A 21,205-nucleotide genomic window follows, 5' to 3' on the forward strand; every position below is an offset into this window, starting at 1 on the left:
ACACACACACACACACACACACACACACACACACACACACACACACACACACACACACACACACACACACACACACACACACACACACACACACACACACACACACACACACACACACAAAGCTCCTCCACGCCTTCCTCATCACACAAAGCAGCGCTCGGCTTCATTCTCTTTGCGCCGGCTTCTACTTTCATGTTGCTCCAAAAGCCAAATGGCCAGTTTTCTAAAGGGTAAAGTAGCTAAAGACAAACTGAATGCTGACTTCCTCTGAAGTGGAGGCTTCTGGGTCGCTGCCTTGTACTGGAGGCATGCAGTCCTGTGTACAAAATAGGGCAAAAGAGACTTTGGCAAATGATGACACCCCCTCCCCCCCCCCTTACAGAAATGAAGGTTGCTTTCTCCTTCAAACCAATAAGATCTCCTTTCACAGCAGCTGAACTGTTTGCATCAGCACAACATATTTTTGGGGATTATGATGTTGCATACATGACCGAATGTATCCATTAGAGGTCTGAAGTGAAGGATATAATTAACACTTGTTACAGCGTTATATGGGTGTCTTCAGCTGTGTGCTTTAAGTGTGCTAATTGCATTACATCTGTAGTAAAAATTTTTTAAAGGCTTAGAATTTTCTGAAACTGTCACTTTATGCTTACAGTAGTGCAAGAACAATCGAAAAGGCTATGAATATTCAATGTTCAAGAAATGTAGTAGAAGTCTGTAAAGGTGTAATTCTTGAAAACCAATTCTTCTTTGGATGACCAAAGAAGAATGATTTAAAGCCCGAACTAATGCTGTTTTAATAAAATGACATCGAGGTCATAAACACACTAGGATGAGACTACAAAGCCTAACCCTAACTCAAGAAAACAAGGACATAATCAATCAAGGTCATGATGGAACAAAGCACTTCAAAAACACGATGACACTGCCCTCTAGAGTTCGAAAAATGCAGTAAACAGGAAAATGTTCCAGTTTGACTTCTGTTCCTGGGAAGTGTTTCACTGTTTGTGTCACTACCTTACACACGTTGTAAAACACATATTTAAAGAACTATCTGGATCTCCTATTCCATTATTGCAGCGTCTTTAGCTTACCGATGTTCTTGGAGTAAACCGGCACGAGCACATTGACCAGACGCTCCGCTGCCAGCAGGCCCACACACAGCAGCACGAGTCCCTGCAGCGCCGCAGTGCCTTTGGGCCAAACATAGGGCAGCAGCAGCCTCACTTTCCTCCTGAAGCCTTGCCAGGCAGATGAGGAGGAGGGAGAGGAGGAGTGGTCCATCTGGAGGGAGAGAAAGAGAGTCAGAAAATGTTGTTTTATCATTTTTCTTATATGAATTCTTGAAAAGGCTTTTAACTTGATTATTTATTTATTTATTTATTATTGTGATGCTTTGAACTATTTATAGTGTATTATTATAGTTATCCACATCTGTGCTCCCGGGTGTATCTGTGTTTTTTCTTCTTGTATGTTCCTGCCTGTGTTCATGACATAAACTGCTGCTCATAACCAATTGCCCCTTGCGGGATTAATAAAGTTGTTGATTGATTGATTGATAATTTATGTTTTCTGTCATGTCAGAAACTGGCTATTACTGAAGATGATTAGGGCCAAATGTGAAAATGTTTTTGTGATCTGAGACTAAAGTCGGAATTCTGAGAAAGAAAAGTCAGAGTTCTGACTATAAAATTCAGACTTTTCCTCAAAATATTGACTTTTCTCAGAATTCATTTTTTTCTTTTACTGAATTCTGACTTTAATCTCAGAAGTCAACAAAACATCTGCTTTGGTCAGCTCGCAGACATTCTTTTCACGTGGCCCTAATCCTCTTTCGTAGGCTATAGTTTAAAACATAAATTCAGCATAAATAAATGTATAGCAATACGTAAATCCATTTAATTAACTCACCTCAACGACTCTTTTTCCTCCTCTTCCACTCTTCACAGTGATGTCTGCCATGTCAGTCCTCTCCAGTGTGATTTATTCAGCAGCAGAACAAATACAAGTCACTCACATACACACATTCTTGTTCAAGGATTACTGGCAAATATGTAATTAACTCGAGCTGTACTTGTGCCTGCTGTGATGGTTTTTAAAAGCAGTCACACTCAGGGGGACTGTGTACACACACACACACACACACACACACACACACACACACACACACACACACACACACACACACACACACACACACACACACACACACACACACACACACACACACACACACACACACACACACACACACACACACACACACACACACACACACACACACACACACACACACACTCTATTGTGTTTTGAGCTTTCAGCATAAAGTAGCTGTGGTCAGCATTTTGTTTTGAGCCGTGAGTTTGTGTGAGAGAGGGAGACAGGGTTTGACGACTGTGTGTGTGACAGGGTTATCAAAACAATACAAATAAAAGTGCTGAAGGATCAGGGATATTTTCTAAACTACAAGTAAGAAAAACTAAAATATTGTTATGCAAGACTCAAGTATTTCAATGTGCTGGGCTAGTAGGTAGAACATATTGATTCAAAAGCTTCAAGTCAATCTAGGTTTTCACCTTTTGGGGTTTTGTATCGTGTTCACTCTGCCTCTTTCAACATTTTGAAACTGAAGGCTTAATTGCTGCTTAACATTTTCCAATGGATCTACGCTCATCTGTATATCATCTGGTATAATTCACATGGTTTGTTTTGAAGATGTAAAAAGAATAAATCAATTCAGATGATTCAAGAATATGCTACTTTCACCCAGTGCTAATGAACCCTCTGAAATGTATCCAAATGTTATAGCACCACCCAGTGGGGAAGCCTTCACAAGAGAAAGAGACAGTGAGAGGAAACATAGAAACAAGCAGGTTGTTTATTCGTAAAGAAAGAAAAACACACCAGCAGGTTGAATGGAGTAAGAAGAGTTGGCCTGTACAGGTGAAGACGTGAAGACATCAGCGTGATGCTCTCTGTGGACGAAGCTCAGCAGGAACACCATCAGGATACAGAACAGGTAGGCATTCAACAGGTGAGCCACCACGGGGCTACGCAGCTCTCCCAGCCAGGACAGATGCATTGTGGGACTAAATCAACCAGGAGAGCCTCTAGTTTAACTTTAGAAGAAGATCTGCAAGTCTTCAACATACAACTTCTATGTCTTTATACTTCTTTAAAGGCATCATTTACATTTCTCTCCATGACATTTGATAGCTTCAGTTGTTAGTTATTTAATTTAATTAAATCCCCCCCCAAAAATGTATAGATACAAGTTCATCAATCTGCTAGGGACGCCATCCAGCAGTTTGTAACGTCATTACAATTAGTGTCACTTTTATCAGCTGTGGTAGAAAAGTAACATGCACATTAATGCATCAATTGCTTTTATCTTATAATATAATATGCAATACTACCCGTATCTGAATATAGGACATTGTACTTTTACTGTTGTATGTTTTGATGCCAAGACACTGCAGTACTTTTACTTGTCAGCGTTGTACACGGTGGTTTCCTTCTTCGTCGAGCAGCCACTTTTGTTCATTCATTCTGGTTACATGGATTCATTAAAACCAACTGCTTAAAAACACAGGTGATTTAGGGAAAGGTCTACACTTTAGACTCGGGACTCAAAATGTAAAAAAAGTATTTCCTAACCTAAAACACAAAATGTGAAGAACGGTGTTGTCTTACTGAAACATGACTCAAATTAGACTCGTTGACAGATTTCTTATATTACACAACCGAAAGATCAGCTTCTTCAGAGAGTTAAACCGAGGTTTACACTGCAGCAAGGCCAACCAGCTTTAGACAAGACTAGTACCTACTTATACTGTACACTATTACTTCACCACATGTTTCAGATGGTTATTGAACTCCCTCCGTATTGTGCAGATGAGTGGTAATTTGTACAGCAACCTTATTATTAACAGTTTTAACAAGACAGAAATGTAGTCTGAGAAAAGCTTAAATATTCTGTGTGTTTGAAGGCTTGGTTATACACTATGCTTCACGATGACCCTGAGTGCTAGGCTGAAATACCACAAGACAGAGCAAAGACTTTACTTTTTCAGTTCAAATGTAAACAAAAAGTAAATAAATGTTTACTGTAAAAGAAAAACAGCACATGGGGAAATGTTTAGGGACCACAAACTGTAACTGAATTTTGCTTTTAGTCTTCACAATCTGATGTTAATTACACTGAACAAAAATATGAACGCAACACTTTTGTTTTTGCTCCCATTTTTCACGAGATGAACTCAAAGATCTAAAACATTTTCTATATACACAAAATAACCATTTCTCTCAAATATTGTTCACAATCTGTGATAGTGAGCACTTCTCCTTGGCCGAGATAATCCATCCCACCTCACAGGTGTGGCATATCAAGATGCTGATTAGACAGCATGATTATTGCACAGGTGTGCCTTAGGCTGGCCACACTAAAAGGCCAATCTGAAACGTGCAGTTTTGCTTTATTGGGGGGGTCTGGGGGGGTCCGAAAACCAGTCAGTATCTGGTGTGAGGGGTAGGGTTAGGGTTAGGGTAATGTTGTAATCGAGTGGCCCATGGTGGTGGTGGTGGGGTTATGGTATGGGCAGGCGTATGTTATGGACGACGAACACAGGCCACTCGATTCACAACATTACCCTAACCCTAACCCTAATCCTACCCCTCACACCAGATACTGACTGGTTTTCGGACCCCCCCCATAAAGCAAAACTGCACGGTTCAGAGTGGCCTTTTAGTGTGGCCAGCCTAAGGCACACCTGTGCAATAATCATGCTGTCTAATCAGCATCTTGATATGCCACACCTGTGAGGTGGGATGGATTATCTCGGCAAAGGAGAAGTGCTCACTATCACAGATTTTTTCAGATTTGTGAACAATATTTGAGAGAAATGGTTATTTTGTGTATATAGAACATGTTTTAGATCTTTGAGTTCATCTCATGAAAAATGGGGGCAAAAACAAAAGTGTTGCGTTTATATTTTTGTTCAGTGTATTATTTTTCTTTAAAGAAATGACAAACATTTGCTTCAGGCATTCCAGATTATCCTACATTTTTAGCAACACTTGATAAACACTTATTGTTTAATCATGCAGTCGGATCACTTTTGAAAGCTTAGAGCGAGGCAGTCAGGGTATTTCATTCAAGAGAAACAACTGTAGGTTTCTTAACTAACAGCTGAGGTTTCTTATGGAGGCTCAAAGCGTTCAATTCTTTAACAGTAATAGACATTATAGAATATCTATTGTATGAATAATACAAAATGTGTTAAAGCCATGACTTGTGGTATAATCCTGTTTCTTTTGCTAAAACAGAGCTCACTATTTAATATCAACAGTTTCCTTTTGCATGCATCTGTTTTTAACATACGGTAGACATTTCGCCTGATGGTTTCATTCATAATGCCACTTTTTCCTCAGGTTTCAGAAACTGAATGAACACTCTGAGTCTCCAAAGACCAATATGAAATACAACCATTGTTTTTAATGCCGTTTGTTTTAGCACTAATGTTAACAGCATTTATACATCAGCTTGTTAGTGGATACAGTTAGCCGCAGCCTTGAAGCACTACTTCTGTATTTATTATTGAATAATTGAACACAAAGCTGTTCTGTTAAGTAGTAGGAGATGAATAACACATGTTCAAAAATAATGCTGTGTTTTGTGTATACAGTAGCACTATGCTTTGTCCCTGATGAGAAGATGAATCTGAGATAAAACAGCAGAACATTAGTACCTGAAAAGATCTCGTTACAGCTATAATAAAAAAACATATGTAGATTTGCACGGATGCTTTTGTATGAGCTTACATTTGCACCATTCTGCATCCCAGGCTTAAATAAACGCTCACTATAGTAGTACACTAAATGCTTAGGAGGGAAAAGAGCGTTGTGAAAGCAATTGGTGAAAGCAGAGGACAGCACTTGTGATGGCAGAACACATTCTACAATTTGTTTACATTCATCAGTAGAAACAAGACAGTAAATGGACCCGATTTAGCAGCCAACTATTTAACAAGACTAAGTACTACCGCTATGGCTGGTTACTTTCCACAGTGGCTGCTCCACAAATGTACAAACAAGTTAATTTCCCACCTTAACACCAAATGTCACAGGTTTTTGTTTAAGAAACCAGACAGATTTCTAAACCCGATTTCTAAACCATACCTGGTGAATTTACATGCAGGTTATCCCTGATTATTCTACCTCTTTTGTAAACTACATAAGCATTTTATGGACAATTGTAAACAGTGATATCAACGAATGATAAGTGTCCGATAGACAGGGCTTCAGTCTCCACGGTGCCTTCTCCTGTGAAAGGTCCAGTCGTCCTCTGTCTTCCGTTTTTCACCTTCAATGTACTGATGCTACAACTGCCCATTTTACCCCAGTTGGTGTGGTCCATGACGGTTCAGGTGAATTTGGATCAGTCAGTGCTTTGATGTCAATCCAGCGGTTCACTCGGACACTATTAACAAACTCTGCTGCTATAGTCCAGCAGCTGTTCAGTTCAGTTTGATTTCTTCACCTAGCGAAGACAGACTGCTCCAGGTCACATATCCAAATATGATTTCACTATCAACCCCAGTTCTGAAATAAATAAACATTCAATAAATAAAAAAGTATATCATAGCGAGGGTTCAGCGCTGTTGCATCCGGTCCAAGAAGCTTTACGTGTTGGGGGTTTAAATCACAGCTGCAGTTTTTATATATTGTCATTCAAAAGTTATACTTCAAACCAAACGCACAAATAAGAATGAAATATCCTGTTTGAGACGAGTTGTTTTTGCTCTCTACCGTTCAGACTTTTTAGTTGATTATTCTCTACGTAAACAAGTCATTTGGACAAGCAAGTAATTGTTACCTTCACCAACATGGAGGTTATTTTTGTAGCTTGTTTTTTGTTTGTCAGCGCGATATTCATGAAGCTTGTTCGACAAGAGTAAAAGCTATTACATTTCAGAGGATAGCAAAACCACAGGGCAAAAACGACGTTTTAGTTTCTTTAGAATGACGAGATAGGGCATGACCTTTGCATTTAACAAATCACTATGCATTCAACGCCAGTTACCAGAACATGCATGCTACCGGGTCAATTGGTTTATATTTTGAGTTATTTTGTGAATGAATCCCCAGGTTCTGGTAATCAGTCAAAGGCTTCTTGATAGAGGTCCAGGATTAAAACAGCAACTAAACCAACATTTTCTTTAGACTCTCTTTCGTGAGTCTTTCTCATTCAAATCAGACTATATGAAAACAAGCAGGTTTTTCACAGTGCATGACCTCATTGGTCGCTGTATAAACTCACTAAGCCTTTTTAATATGCTCAGTCATGTTAGCAAAAGCATGTGATCTGATCATGGGTGGAACATGCTTTTCAGTTGGTGAGTGATCCCTGCACCTCTCTACAGATCCAAGTGAACAAGATACAAGATCAGATTATCTCCTAACGTAACTGGCTCCACTTGCCTCCAATATACACTCTCTCCCTGTAAAAATAAACATTACAAATATAAACTAATATGTTGCCATAATGTTTGCTCACAGTGTGTTTTCTAAATGCTAATTTTCTCAACTTTTAGATTTTTTTCTTTGGGTTTTATGGGGTGTTCGAGGCAGTTCTTGGAACCCGCTTCTTATGTAATTGTTGAAACTAGGTGATCTAGTGTTAGTCAATAAATAAATATAACTCAGCCATTTATTTCAATTATTTCATCTTCTTATTATAAGTTTGGTCTGACTGGCCCTTGGAAGAGGATTCAATCTCGCACTACATGACAAATCCAGGCACCAAATCCCTTTCCCACGCACACGTTAATAAATACAAGATAGAATTAAATGCTTAAAACGTATGGTAATGTTGTTGTTGTTGGGGTCCCGGTGGTCACAGTGTGTTCCCCATGCTGCTGCTCACCAGCCCTTTGATATTAGTGATGGGCCGGACGTCATGCAGCTGTTTTCTCCTGTCAATAAATGTGGCCAGCCGCGTAGTGTCCAGGGGCTTCTTGGAGTGTTCCCCACCGTGTGCCCCCCCGCGGCCCACCCAAGGGTGCTGCAGACAGGAAGTAGCGCTTGGCCTCTTCCTGGGATCCTGCTGCAGCAACGAGGACACAAAGTCCCTCGCCGCCTGGCTCACATCTCGGAAGTATTCATCCGGGAAGCAGAAGTCCAGGCGGCAGATGTTCACGCAGGTTTCCTCTGGTGACTCGTCCAGAAACGGGGACACCCCACTGAGCATCACGTAGGCCAACACGCCCACGCTCCACATGTCCGTGGCGACAGAGACCGGAGTCCCGCGGATGAGCTCAGGTGCAGCGAACTCTGGGTTTCCGAGCAAGAGGTGGACGTACCGGCGGTGAGCGGACAGCTGGACGGCATCACCGAGGTCGATGAGTTTAATGCCCGGGGTGTGAGAGTGGAGGTCCACCATGATGTTCTCAGGCTGCAGGAGAGAGAAACAGATACAGATGGTGTTCGTATCAAATGTGATTCTTATACATAGTTACAAGAAGTTGGAAGATGCAACTCCAAAAGTTCCCAAATTCAATTTTACATATCAATCAATCATCCGACACCCTCTCTCCTGAGACCCTCACAGTGGACAAGGATAAACTCCCAATTAAAGGTGTCGCCAAAAAACACTACATGGGGTGAGGCAGGACCCCGGCAACAGCTACAGCTACAGCCAAGACTGTGGATGCAGATGTCTCATACAGCTCCAGCAGATAATCGATTACATTACCAAAGCACGAATTAAAACAAATACGAAACTTGCTCCATTGGTCGGGGAAGTTCGTCTTCATTGATGGAGCACACTCTCACCTTCAGATCCAGGTGTGTCACTCTGCAGGTGTGAAGGTGCTGCAGGGCCTCGAGTGTCTCTCTGATGAAGAACGCCACCTTCTCCTCCATCAGCTCATCACAGGCCACCAGGTAGTCGAGCAAACGCCCGTCCTCCAGCCTGACACACACACAGGATTATAAGACTCCAGTGTTGAAGGTCACCTATTGTGCAAAGTCCACTTCTTCATATCTCTTCTACATCAACATGTGTCCCCTCTTCTTCATGTCTCTTCTACATCAACATGTGTCCCCTCTTCTTCATGTCTCTTCTACATCAACATGTGTCCCCTCTTCTTCATGTCTCCTCCACATCAACATGTGTCCCCTCTTCTCCATGTCTCTTCTACATCAACATGTGTCCCCTCTTCTTCATGTCTCCTCTATATCAACATGTGTCCCCTCTTCTTCATGTCTCCTCTACATCAACATGTGTCCCCTCTTCTTCATGTCTCTTCTACATCAACATGTGTCCCCTCTTCTTCATGTCTCCTCTACATCAACATGTGTCCCCTCTTCTTCATGTCTCTTCTACATCAACATGTGTCCCCTCTTCTTCATGTTTCTTCTACATCAACATGTGTCCCCTCTTCTTCATGTCTCTTCTACATCAACATGTGTCCCCTCTTCTTCATGTCTCTTCTACATCAACATGTGTCCCCTCTTCTTCATGTCTCTTCTACATCAACATGTGTCCCCTCTTCTTCATGTCTCTTCTACATCAACATGTGTCCCCTCTTCTTCATGTCTCTTCTACATCAACATGTGTCCCCTCTTCTTCATGTCTCTTCTACATCAACATGTGTCCCCTCTTCTTCATGTCTCTTCTACATCAGCATGTGTCCCCTCTTCTTCATGTCTCTTCTACATCAACATGTGTCCCCTCTTCTTCATGTCTCTTCTACATCAACATGTGTCCCCTCTTCTTCATGTCTCTTCTACATCAACATGTGTCCCCTCTTCTTCATGTCTCTTCTACATCAACATGTGTCCCCTCTTCTTCATGTCTCTTCTACATCAGCATGTGTCCCCTCTTCTTCATGTCTCTTCTACATCAACATGTGTCCCCTCTTCTTCATGTCTCTTCTACATCAACATGTGTCCCCTCTGTGGAGAGAGACTCTGAAAGCTTCAGGAACAAAGATTCTCTCTCTTTTTGATCCATTTCTATAAAAACCTGTCTGAAAACGAGCTGATCAGATTCTGGCCACTTTATGATGTCATAACAATGTGTTGTCTTGTGTAACCATTAGCCAATCAGCAACCAAGGTAACCCCACCCTCCTTATCACCTGAATCTCCTCCTAGAGCACCATTGTGTTCTTTCTAACCCAAATCTCTCTCAGAGGGGCGTGGGGAGGGGCTCCTTATTTTCATCTAAAGTAACAGACAGAGAATCAGCACTTTGGAATCAGGGCTGAAACAGAGGGGATTATGGGTAATGCTGCAATGACCTGTTTGGTGTTTGGAGCCAAACACTTCAGAGACATGTTTTTTATATATCTGAGACCTGTAATATATTGATGAAAGACAGTATAATAGGGGACCCTTAAGGGACAAGGGCTTAAGACATTACAGTTTATTTTTAAGCAGGAGGTTTCAGTCAGACTCACAGCTCCATGGTCAGCATCAGAGAGGTTGGAGACTCGTACGTGTCCAGCAGCGCCACCAGCTGGTGATGCTGCACGTGTTGCAGGACGTCCGCCTCATGAGCCACCTGCTCCTTCTTCTGCATCTTCTTACTCACAAATTTAACCGCAACCTGAACAGAGTGAAAAAAGCATGTTGCAACACACTGCAAGACAAAACGATAACATTCACTGGAAACGGAAAAATTCAAAACCTTACATATGATTACATAAAACAAATACAACTCAAAACTTGGATCACATACAGTCACAAGATCTACTGAACCCTGATTCATGAAAATCATTTTAGAAAAACTCACTGAAAGTATAACTGAAAATACAAAATGGGCAAACTGCCACCTTATTTATAATAAACACATTTTTGAATGGAACTAAATAGAAGAAATAAATTACATTTCCCAAACACAGGCTGTCACCGCAAATCAAAAGACGTTAACACTTATGAGCACACACGTTACAACAGCATCAGTTTTTACAACACTTTAATTGTAACTTGCCTCTTTCTTTGTAGATTTGTTGAGACATTTTCTCACCACTGAAAATCGTCCCCTGGTGAAACGAACGAGAACGAGAGAGGCTGAATTAAAAAGGTCACTCGTCTACACCTGGGGTCAAAATCAATCTTGGGTTGTTCATCACATTATCCTGAAAGTCAGTACGTTTGCATCACTCTACCTTCCGATCTCACAGACTTCAGAGAAAGTCGACTCAAAGTTTTCTTTCCACTGGATCCCGGTTCCATCATACCCAGAGTCTGGACAAAGATCAATACGATGAGATCAATAACATGGAGTCATAAGGGCACGGAAACTATTGAAGAAATATATTATTTTCAGAAAATAGCTGAATATTCACAAAAATATTGGTATAACATTTAAAAAGCCCCAACATTCAATAATAATAATAATTGTGTCTTATTTGTCCAGTGCAGTATCATATATCTAGTATGATTGGGAGTCAACATGACATGAATGCTAAACATTAACGAGACTTTAAAAAAAGAAAATGCAGGATTTTACCTAAAATATTTACATCATTACAACATTCAAATATGTATTGTTTCAATGTTTTCTTCCGGGCCAAGACTCATTTCCAATCTTAACACCTTTAGTAATGTTATGAAAACGGTAATCTAGTCCTTACTGCATTGAAATCGGACTATTGTCCATCAGAAACTCTGGGAAAGGCATAATTGCTGAAGGACACTATGTCTGGCTCCCACATTGGTCAAAGTCAACTGTATTGTCATCTTTCAGTTTGTGTGCACGGACAGAGAGAACGAGATACCGTTTCCCACAATCTCGAATACAATAACAAAAATAATATAAAAATATGTATATACCTATATATATATATATATATATATATATATACACACATGTATATATATACACACACATGTATATATATACACACACAATCAACAGACACATTTATACATATGCACACATGAAGACATAAACGAATGACTTATGAAATGGAGTGTGTCAGACTCACTGGTGCTGGGCAGTGTGATCATGTTGGAGGGCTCGGAGGGGGGGCCGACCCCCCAGCGGTTGGAGGCTCGCACTCTGAACTGATAGTGACCTCCAGGGATCAGAGCGTCGATCTGAACACACTCCTCTTTGCTGCTGGCCACCTGCTGCCATAGCAACGAGTCTGAAAGGGAGAGAAAAGGTAAAAGTTTTATATGTGTGGATAATACTGAATGTACTCTTCCAATATCAGAGTACACATGATAACAAAGGCCCTGCGTAGCTGTGTGCGTAACAGGATGTAGGATTACCTGGAAGAGCATCAGGACTGTTTTAGGCATACGATAGCCATGTGATTAACATGATGATTCAGTCTCTATGGAGATAGACATATGACAAGCATGCTCATTTCTGACGTGGTCTCAGCTAATCTAAACTAAACATTGAATACTGTTTTGAACCGGTATTCTGCATCTTCCGACCTTGGGTTCCTTGAAAGGCGATATATAAATATAATTTATTATTATTGTGACTGAATAACTCCCTCTCTTGCATATCAGCACGGGACACTGCTCAGGAACTAGTTGTCCCAAATGCTCTGTATGTGATGACTACTTCCATTCTTGCAAGGATAATAAATACATGTATCCTGATATTGAAGCTCAAGCCGGCGACGAGTGATATTTTCCTAACAATGTGCATATTTAAAAAACAACCATCCACTCGGTATTCACATCCACAGGACACACACCTTCCTGTCGGTACTCCACGGTGTAGCTGCTCACACTGCAGTGAGCAGAGGAAGCTGGAGGCGGCCATTGGATCATCACCGCCGTGCTGCTGGCCTCCTGAGCCACCGGCCGCCCAGGGGCTGCTGGGATACCTGCGGGAGAGAGGAAGAAACTACACAGTCAAAACAACACTTCAGGTGCTCTGCTTAGAAGGAACTGCTGTGGGAAATGTCAAGGTTACAGGTTGACATACTCTTCATTGAATTTAAAAGAACTCAGCGTTGGTGAAGACCTCATGTTTTCAGGAAGTTTAAAAAGGCTTCATTGTCATGTGCCATATAGCTACAGCGTCTCAGCATCCTCCAACAGTCCAATATACTTAATATATACAAATGTAAATGATATAAGTATATATATTAAGTGTAGTTCTTACAGGTTTTTCTTAATTATTATTTGTATTTGAAATGCAGCTTTTAATCCGGGCATGTTACCTTGCACTTTGATGGAGGCGGAGGATGAGGCAGAGCCGTGGTCGTTAACGGCAACACAGGTGTAGATCCCTGTGTCCTGAGGCATCAGGTTACAGATCTTCAACAGGATGTCCCCTGTATCCCTGGAGAGGAGAAAGAAGAGAAAGAACAACATAGAAATTAAAAGATGGAGCAGGAGAAGAAATGTAGGAGTAGTATAACACAAATAAATGAATGAAACGAGGCGGAGAAGACATGAAATAGGAGGATGTGGAAGAAGGTAATTCAAATAAAGCAGGTTTCGGTGATTTAACAAAGGAAACGGCACCATATGAACCCATGCAGTAATGGCATACCTGATGTCTATGGTGAAGCGGTTGTTGCTGGTCACTGGGTTCTGGTCCGGACCCTTCAGGGTGACCGAGGGTTTGGGTCGTCCACACACTTTACAGCAGAGGACCACCGTCTCCCCGAACGCACACACCACGTCTGACAGAGGGACGAGGAACTCTGGAGCCACTGCGCAGGAAACACAATGAAATAAGGACATTTCAAGTTGGAGTTTAAAGTGATACACGACTGGCGCAAATACTCTTCATTTAGCCATCTGGCCTGTTATAGTGTGGGTGGCCTTCGAGTTTGAGAACATGATGTCATTATATTCAATCATGCCCCAGCAAGACAGGGTCTGATATGTAGAATGAACAACCTTCCCCAACCGTAAATCAGTGGTGCTATTTAGGCATAACCGATAAGTGGGCCCTCATTTTGGCACAAAGTCAATACTGCGCTCCGTTCTGCCACTCGATGGATACATGTTATTCTTCTTTGGTTTATATATATGCTAGATTTGGTGAGTTATGGGGATGTGGACTTTGACCCAGTTGGCCGCTCAGCTTGGGGATTCAGACGAGTGCAAACAGGCTGATTTGTGTCATGCCAGCCCAATTTAGGTTTTGTGGCAAACTAGTTACCAAAAGCCGATGTAGGAAGTAAAACAGCATTGGTGAGGTGTGTGCAGGGGCCTCTTTGTTAAAAGCTATTTAATCGTTTTCTAGGTGCTTGGCTTTCTTGTAATGTTTATTATAACACCGAAAAACAAAGAGAAAGTGCATCGTCAGAAGCTCATAAGGATGCATTACCTTCCTGGATGAAGTTTGGGTTGAGAAGCTGAAAACAGATGAGGACAAATGTAATGTTTAGGAAAAACAGTCTGCCTTTGTCGCAATATTTGAAAACATTACAACACTTTAGTGTAAGCTTCACTTTATAGAGTTTTGCATCGTTTTTTTATCTGGTTTTGTAACGCCATGCAGCTTTAACACAATATATTGTCTGTTCATACCTCCATGCCAGTTTTTGGGTCAAGGTCATCGTCACAGTCAGACTCATCTGAAGTGTGAAGGTCCTGGTGGAGAACAAAGGAGGAACAGGAACGTAGAAGAGCGGGAAAAGAGAGTGAGATGTTGGATTGGAAAAAGGGGAGATGTTAGGGGATAAAGGACGAACACAAAGGTCATTAAAGACAGACGCAGTCGGTGATGGACAAAGAAAAGTAGAATTGAGATTATTTCCAAGAGAAGGAGGCAGGTGAGGATAAAAGAGAAGGGCATGAAGAAGAGGAAACGGAGATTTTGAAGTCAAAGAAAGTTTTGCGAAGTGGATGAAGATAATATTAGCAGTATGGATTACTCTGTGTAAAGAGAACAAGTCACTCCTATAATCGTGCCTGCTGTGCCAGGTTTAATAATCCTGGATTCTGTCTGACTGATACTCACCTGAGAGCAGTTGTTTTGGAATGATAAACCTCAATGTCCAATCAACTATCTGCGTGTTGCAGTCAACGCAAAACTGGTTTAAACAGCAATTTAACAAACGGCTACTCTATGGCACCAAGAAAGTTCCCAAAAGCACACTTGTGTTACACTTGCGGGATCCGTGTTCTCCGTTCATTACTTTTCTTTTGTGTATACAAAGAGACAAAACCGATTTGAACATCTTTCTAAGCCTCATGTCAAAAGGATAACAGTGCTGTACATCTTAGCATTCACAATGATCCGAGCTTGACATTCCCAGTTGTAGATACTTCAGTACATCATAGCATACCTTACAACAAACTATTTACAGCCTTTAAAACCCTTTTCAAGCTTGATACTTGCAAAAAGCTATTTGACATTGACAGTCGTTTTTTTCCCATAACATTTTCCATCATACGAAACCATAAACTGTACATTTCCCACATCTTTAACAGAGATTCTTTGTTAGAATTGCAGACGAGAAACGTAAAGTATAAGACTCTTGTGCTTCGTTTTCACTTTGAAACAGCAACAATGAACTAACATCATGATAAACTTCACAACATGTCACATCGACACATCAAACGGGTTTTGGTGAGTTGCATGGTGTTAGTCCACTACAGAACACACTGGTTAGCACAGCAGAGTAAAACAAAAGGAATCAATAAGTCAGTAAAGTCTACCTCTATGCATGCACAAGGAGGGAGAAATAAATCACAACACAAAACACAAACATAAATCAGATTTTATTTCAAATCAGTGCATTTGAGGGTTTGGGGTCAAATAAAAATGTTGAAACAAACTTGCAGTGTTCTTCTTTAAGGGTTCTCAACCATCTTAGATTTTAAAATGTCACATGTTTAAGTTTGAACTTTCCTTTTCAATTCTTACCTTTAGTTCACACTGGCATTAATGACGAATTAATGCAAAACGTTGCCCTGGAATTATGTATTATTTATTACAGCTAACTAAATCCACAAAGCTTATTTTGTTACTTTAAGGCAGGGGTGTCAAACTCAATTTCATCACAGGCCACATCAGCATTATGGTTGCACTCAAAGGGCCGGTTGTAACTTTAAGACTATATAAAAAGACATATATAAATATTGAATATATATAAAATAACGTATTATATTACATTATTGCCTCTGCATTGGATTATTATCGGATAGGGTAATAACTTCATAATTAACTACGTCTGAAAGCAGAAGTCTAGGGCAAATAATTGCAAGTCTCTTCAGTGAGAATGTCACAATATGATTTTAAAAGAAAAGCCACATTCTGAAAAAAATAAAAAGAAGAAGTGACATCTATTTATGAGAAAAAGGCTAATTCTAAGAAAAAAGGCATATTTTAACAAAAAAAGTCAAATTCTGAGAAAAAGTCAAATTTGAGATGCATTGTGGGACATGTCGTGTATGGGCAACGTGCTTCTGTAAAGTAGCATGTTACAGTATAATAAACATATTATATTCTTTGCAAGCTCTTGTGGGGCCACATAAACTGAAGTCGCGGGCCGGATTTGGCCCCCGGGCCTTGAGTTTGACACCCCTGCTTTAAGGCAACACTTTTAATCTGCCCTCCACATCCTGATTGTGATATTTGTAAAGCTTCTATCGGCTTGCTTTATAGTCGAAGTGGCTCATTCATTTAAATGAGCCAGACAACTTTGGTGGTAATTTGACCGGCCAATTACAGCGCTTTAAGCCGTTCAAACTCTATATATACAAAATAGTGAATTAAAGTCTAAATGTGTGTCCTCTGCAGGTTGAAAACCTTTGTGTACTTTGTGGGTCTGCACACACACATGCGCAAGGTTAAGAAAAACAAAAACAAAGTGGGGCAGGTGAGGGGTTTCGGCACACACATATGACATCACCAGCGTGCGCCGTCGGCCTGCTTTACTCACTTTGCCCTTCGCCCTGGTGGCGGGGGAGGCGAGCGTGGGAGGGGGGGTGGTTTCTTTGGGCTTACGGAGGAGGCCATTCTCCTGACCTCTGACCCCCACAAAAGAGCCGTCCTTTGCTTCGGCACGCTTCCTGGCGCGCAGTGTGTTCCACGACAGAGACTTCCTGTACGGTACAGGAACGAGAAACATCAACTAGCCAATCAGAGAGAAGAGGGGTCCAGTTGAGTCTGGCTGCCGCGGCAACAGGGCTGTCTCTGAACCCTCTGTGGAGGCAAGGGGCTAAAAAAAAGTGTGATGGCATTTATGTTCTCGAACACTTCTCAACTTTTTTAACAAGTTGCAACTAGGTTTGACAAACGAACATGTAAGTGAAACACTCCTAGTTTGAATATTTAAAGCTTATTTTGGTTGCAAAGTAAAGAACATTTCATAATTATAATAAAAAAGGTACAGTGTGTAGGATTTAGAGTCAACTGCTTAATAACCTTCTGTTTTATTCATTCCATGTTATTTTTAAACCTTTCTTATAATACTGAGATTATTATTGGAAGAGGCAGATATGGGCTTTGATACAAATGAGAATAGTGAATGATGAATCTGGCTGGGAGTGAAAAAGATCCAAGCTGAGGGAAAGCACCATAAAGAGGCAGAGAACAAACATATTATTGTCTCTTGTACATCCTCTGTGATGCATTCAAATACAAATATATATCGTTTTTCTCACTATAGTTTCTTCTCCTGCTTGTGTGTGTAACTGTGTGTGTACAATCCAAGTGTGTGTAGTGTAGTAGCAGCAGAGGGTCCAGACAGGGTCACTGTCGCCTGAATCTGCAGCCAGACTCTTCTGGTCCAGTTAGAAACAGAAGAGGAAGGACAGAAGGACACTGGTCTTTTTTTATTGAGAGAGAAATGAAGTTGGACTGGAGGAGAGAGCAGCGGAGAGACGTGAGAGAAAGACGGACACTGAAGCTTCCTCCAACACAGCCAAAAAAACACTTTAACATGTTAACATTTTCACAAATCCCATCTGCGTCTGTGTGTCCTGTTTATTTGGAATACATCGTTTTAGTTTGTGTTAACATACTGTGCTACGTGAGCAGTGACGGAAATGGTGGCCAACATACATTTATTTTCTGATATGTATTTGAAAAAGCAGTTTCTCAATTAATCTACTTTTGTAATATGCAATTGGCCACCTCTTCTCCACTTTGTCCGTTTGGTAGAGACACCATCTTTAGTGTCTTGAAATATAAATTCAAGTCAAAGTTGAACACTTTCATAACACCTGGTCAGTCTTAAGTTCAAAACAACATTATACATAAATGTTATTTTATTTTTCAATACTATTATCAAATTGAAAAGCAGCCGTTTTTTCCGTCTGTATTTTTTGCCATTTTAAAACTTCTAGGTTATATATTTCAACATTGTACCTTCTGTGGAGTGCCAGACCGTTATTGTTAGTAAAAACGTAAACAAAAGACGTAAAAATAAATGTCACCACAATAAACAACAAATACAAAAGGCTGAAATTAAACAAGTGTTTACCTGATGCTCTAGTGTTACAATCTCTGGTCATATATTATGAAGAAATAAAATCCTTTGTTCACCTTCGGTCTAATTTTCTGTAGAGAATAATTGTATTTAAAATATAACCTTAAAGGTGGGGTAGGTAAGTTTGAGAAACCGGCTCGAGATCGCTAGAATTTAAAAATACACAACCGGAGAAAATCTGCCACTTCCTCACAGAGCCCCTCCTCCAACACACACGAACGCGCACGTGACCAATGAGGGCACGAGATAAGTTTGTGCCCCGATGGAAGGCTGACAGGCAGGGAGGCCATCCAGTTATTTCAGCCGGGCCGGCTCAGATGATTGGTCGTGCTTTTTACAGCGCCACGGCTTCCATAGATGACATTTTTTTATGGATTTTTTGTCAAAGCACTTCAGATATTCATTGCTATCGGGATGTTAAGAGCATTCCATGGAATATAACAAAAAGTGTATCTCGAGCCGGTTTCTGAAACTTACCGACCCCACCTTTAATAGTAAAGTAAAGTCAAAACCATTAACCACTTCACTCCTAAGTATTTTGTCTTGAACAGAGGAACTGCACTTAATGGTTCACACAGAAGCAGGCAGACCGCTCAGTTCATCATTTGCTGTTATGTAGTTTATTTACAAATATTAAAAACTACAATCATCTTCAGCCTAACGCAGAACAAAACAACTTCACCTTCACGTCGCTTCGCTAACTCATGCTCAAGTCCAAAAGGTTTATTTTACATATTTAAAATACATTTAAAATCATCATTATTATAGACTACCAACAGTACAATGCTGACCGTTGCCATTAAACGCAACATATTGCACAGCCTGACTTCGTATCTTTTCTCATCTTAAATAGTGCAAAAGGGATTTTTCTTTTTTAAACAGGAATGTTCTAGAGCCTCAGTCGAAAAAAAACAAAATCAACTTTGTACAGTGAACTGCCGACATGATAAACAAAATCAACAAGAAGGAGGGAACAAAATCCAACTTTGTCCGTAAAAAATAATAATAATTAACAAGGCAGAAAAACAACAAGAGGAATAAACACAAAATTGTGTATAGATTGCCACAGACAACAAAATAAATATTCTCCACGGCGGAGAATCGGGCTGAGGCCACCTGAATGCCCCAGGTGAGCTTTTAGTTTTCCAAAAACAGTAAAAAGAAGAAAAATATACAAAAAATAAATGATAAACAGGGTGTTAGGAACTGAAATAAGAGTCCGGTTTAGCTCCACATGATTGTTCTCTCTGGTTTCCAGAGTCAGCTACAACTTACAAGATTTCCTATCCAGTCTATCACTGTGGGATAATCCTCATGGACAATAATCAGTGTGTGTGTGTGAGTGTTTGAGTTCGGTTGCAAGCCTTAAATCCATGTTCATGTAGTTGCCACAGAGCTGTGAAGTGACAACGGCTCAGAAATAAAACTGTCACCGCAGCAGACGGCCAAGTAAGAGAACAGTCGTGTACCTTTTACCTCCGAGGAACAACAAGACAAGTCGGGAGTTAAAATACAACACAAAAAAGAGTCTCCTGTGAGGTCCAAAAAGAGGAGGAGGAGTATATGAGGGAGGGAGGAGTTAGGAGGTGAGGGCGGAGGCAGTGAGTAGTTAGGACCTGGGGACGGGAGCTGACTCAAAAAACAAAAATGGGGAGAAAAGAGTTTCATCCAATCCGAGTGCTTGGTTCGGAGCCCAACAAGAAGTGCTGGGTGGGGGGGGGGGGGGGGGGGACTTACTTGATGTTGTTGGCATCGGCCACCGACGTCGGAAAGGAGGAAGTAGAAGAAGAGTCTTTAATGGACTTAGTGAGCGGGACCAGGATGCGTCCCGGCACCCAGCCCTCTGCGGCAGGTGATTGGCTGTTGGCCTGCCGGTAAACAAGGTACATGTTCTGCTGATTGGTGGCCAGGATCTGGACGGTCTCTCCCTGGCTCACGCATATCTCGTTCTCCTTGAGCGCCGAGTAGTCCTGAGAAACCAACATGGTGGAGGAGACGCCGTTACAGCCTTCAAGGTCCTGGGGAGGAGATGAGAGGATGGCCAAGAGAGAGAAGAGAGGAGGAAAAAACACAGAGGAGAGAAATGACAGACGAAGAGAGGATGAGGAGAAATGTAGGACAAGGTGAGTCTGTGTGGTTTGGATAACAGTCGTAATGATCCACATCTGAGGCGGAGCAGAGGAGAGTCAGGACCCCGGAGGAGGAGGCGGAGCATCAGCTTTCTGTTCAGGCTCTCTTTTACGTGTACAGTCCAATCAGCTGATCACCTCTCTGCGGATGAGTTTCCCGCTTCTACCCAGTACGATGGTGCTCAAAGCAAAACATCTTAACTTAAGCGGACACTTACGGCCCGTCCACCACTTACTTTGAATGGGGTGACGTCACACTTTGCCGAACTGCATTGTGGGAGCGTCGCTTCGCTTTGCCCGCTTCAAAAGTTGAGCAATGTTCAACTTTTGAAGCTTCGACGGAAGCGTCAGCCAATCAAATCATATGCCAGTACAAGCTCTAGCCAATCAAACCGCGTGCTGGTGTGTCCGGGGCGGGAGATTCAGGTGATTGGTCGAGCTTCAGACACACCGCCGTGTGGACGCTGCGTTAACGGTTCAAGTACATTAAAACCTCTATTTATCTATGTTTAAGTTTTTTACATCATTCATTTGTGTATAGATGTTCCAATAGGTCTGATGTTCACTGTTTCTGGCCAATCAGAGCTTTGATGAAGGAAACACCTCATTATTTTAGAGAAACGTGTCGGAAAGATTTAACAGA

At 41.3% G+C, this 21,205-nt stretch overlaps 2 protein-coding genes across 4 annotated transcripts in view; both read right to left on the reverse strand.

The window, feature by feature from the left end:
- Nucleotides 1–1,965, reverse strand: part of abcb6b (ATP binding cassette subfamily B member 6 (LAN blood group) b) — a 39,838-nt gene extending 37,873 nt beyond the window's left edge. The window contains exons 1-2 of the mRNA XM_071207025.1: nucleotides 1,915–1,965; nucleotides 1,098–1,287 (exon numbers count right to left, since the gene is read on the reverse strand). Of these exons, the coding sequence (XP_071063126.1) occupies nucleotides 1,098–1,287; nucleotides 1,915–1,965 (241 nt within the window). The remainder of the gene's footprint in view (nucleotides 1–1,097; nucleotides 1,288–1,914) is intronic.
- Nucleotides 1,966–5,622: 3,657 nt separating this feature from the next.
- kalrna (kalirin RhoGEF kinase a) overlaps nucleotides 5,623–21,205 on the reverse strand; it is a 152,441-nt gene continuing 136,858 nt past the window's right edge. For 2 of the 3 annotated variants that reach the window (XM_034110128.2, XM_034110126.2), the window contains 13 exons: nucleotides 20,171–20,451; nucleotides 16,883–17,045; nucleotides 14,523–14,585; nucleotides 14,320–14,347; nucleotides 13,534–13,696; nucleotides 13,199–13,320; nucleotides 12,728–12,859; nucleotides 11,999–12,160; nucleotides 11,177–11,255; nucleotides 10,999–11,050; nucleotides 10,466–10,614; nucleotides 8,836–8,974; nucleotides 5,623–8,455 (listed from right to left, as the gene is read on the reverse strand). In XM_034110128.2, the coding sequence (XP_033966019.1) occupies nucleotides 7,898–8,455; nucleotides 8,836–8,974; nucleotides 10,466–10,614; nucleotides 10,999–11,050; nucleotides 11,177–11,255; nucleotides 11,999–12,160; nucleotides 12,728–12,859; nucleotides 13,199–13,320; nucleotides 13,534–13,696; nucleotides 14,320–14,347; nucleotides 14,523–14,585; nucleotides 16,883–17,045; nucleotides 20,171–20,451 (2,091 nt within the window). In that variant the 3' untranslated portion in view covers nucleotides 5,623–7,897. Of the gene's footprint in view, nucleotides 8,456–8,835; nucleotides 8,975–10,465; nucleotides 10,615–10,998; nucleotides 11,051–11,176; nucleotides 11,256–11,998; nucleotides 12,161–12,727; nucleotides 12,880–13,198; nucleotides 13,321–13,533; nucleotides 13,697–14,319; nucleotides 14,348–14,522; nucleotides 14,586–16,882; nucleotides 17,046–20,170; nucleotides 20,452–21,205 lie in introns of those variants that run through there. The other variant, XR_011645145.1, reaches the window with a different exon arrangement.

The sequence above is a fragment of the Pseudochaenichthys georgianus genome, chromosome 21, assembly GCF_902827115.2.
Source record: "Pseudochaenichthys georgianus chromosome 21, fPseGeo1.2, whole genome shotgun sequence".
Classification (NCBI taxonomy): Eukaryota; Metazoa; Chordata; class Actinopteri; order Perciformes; family Channichthyidae; genus Pseudochaenichthys; species Pseudochaenichthys georgianus.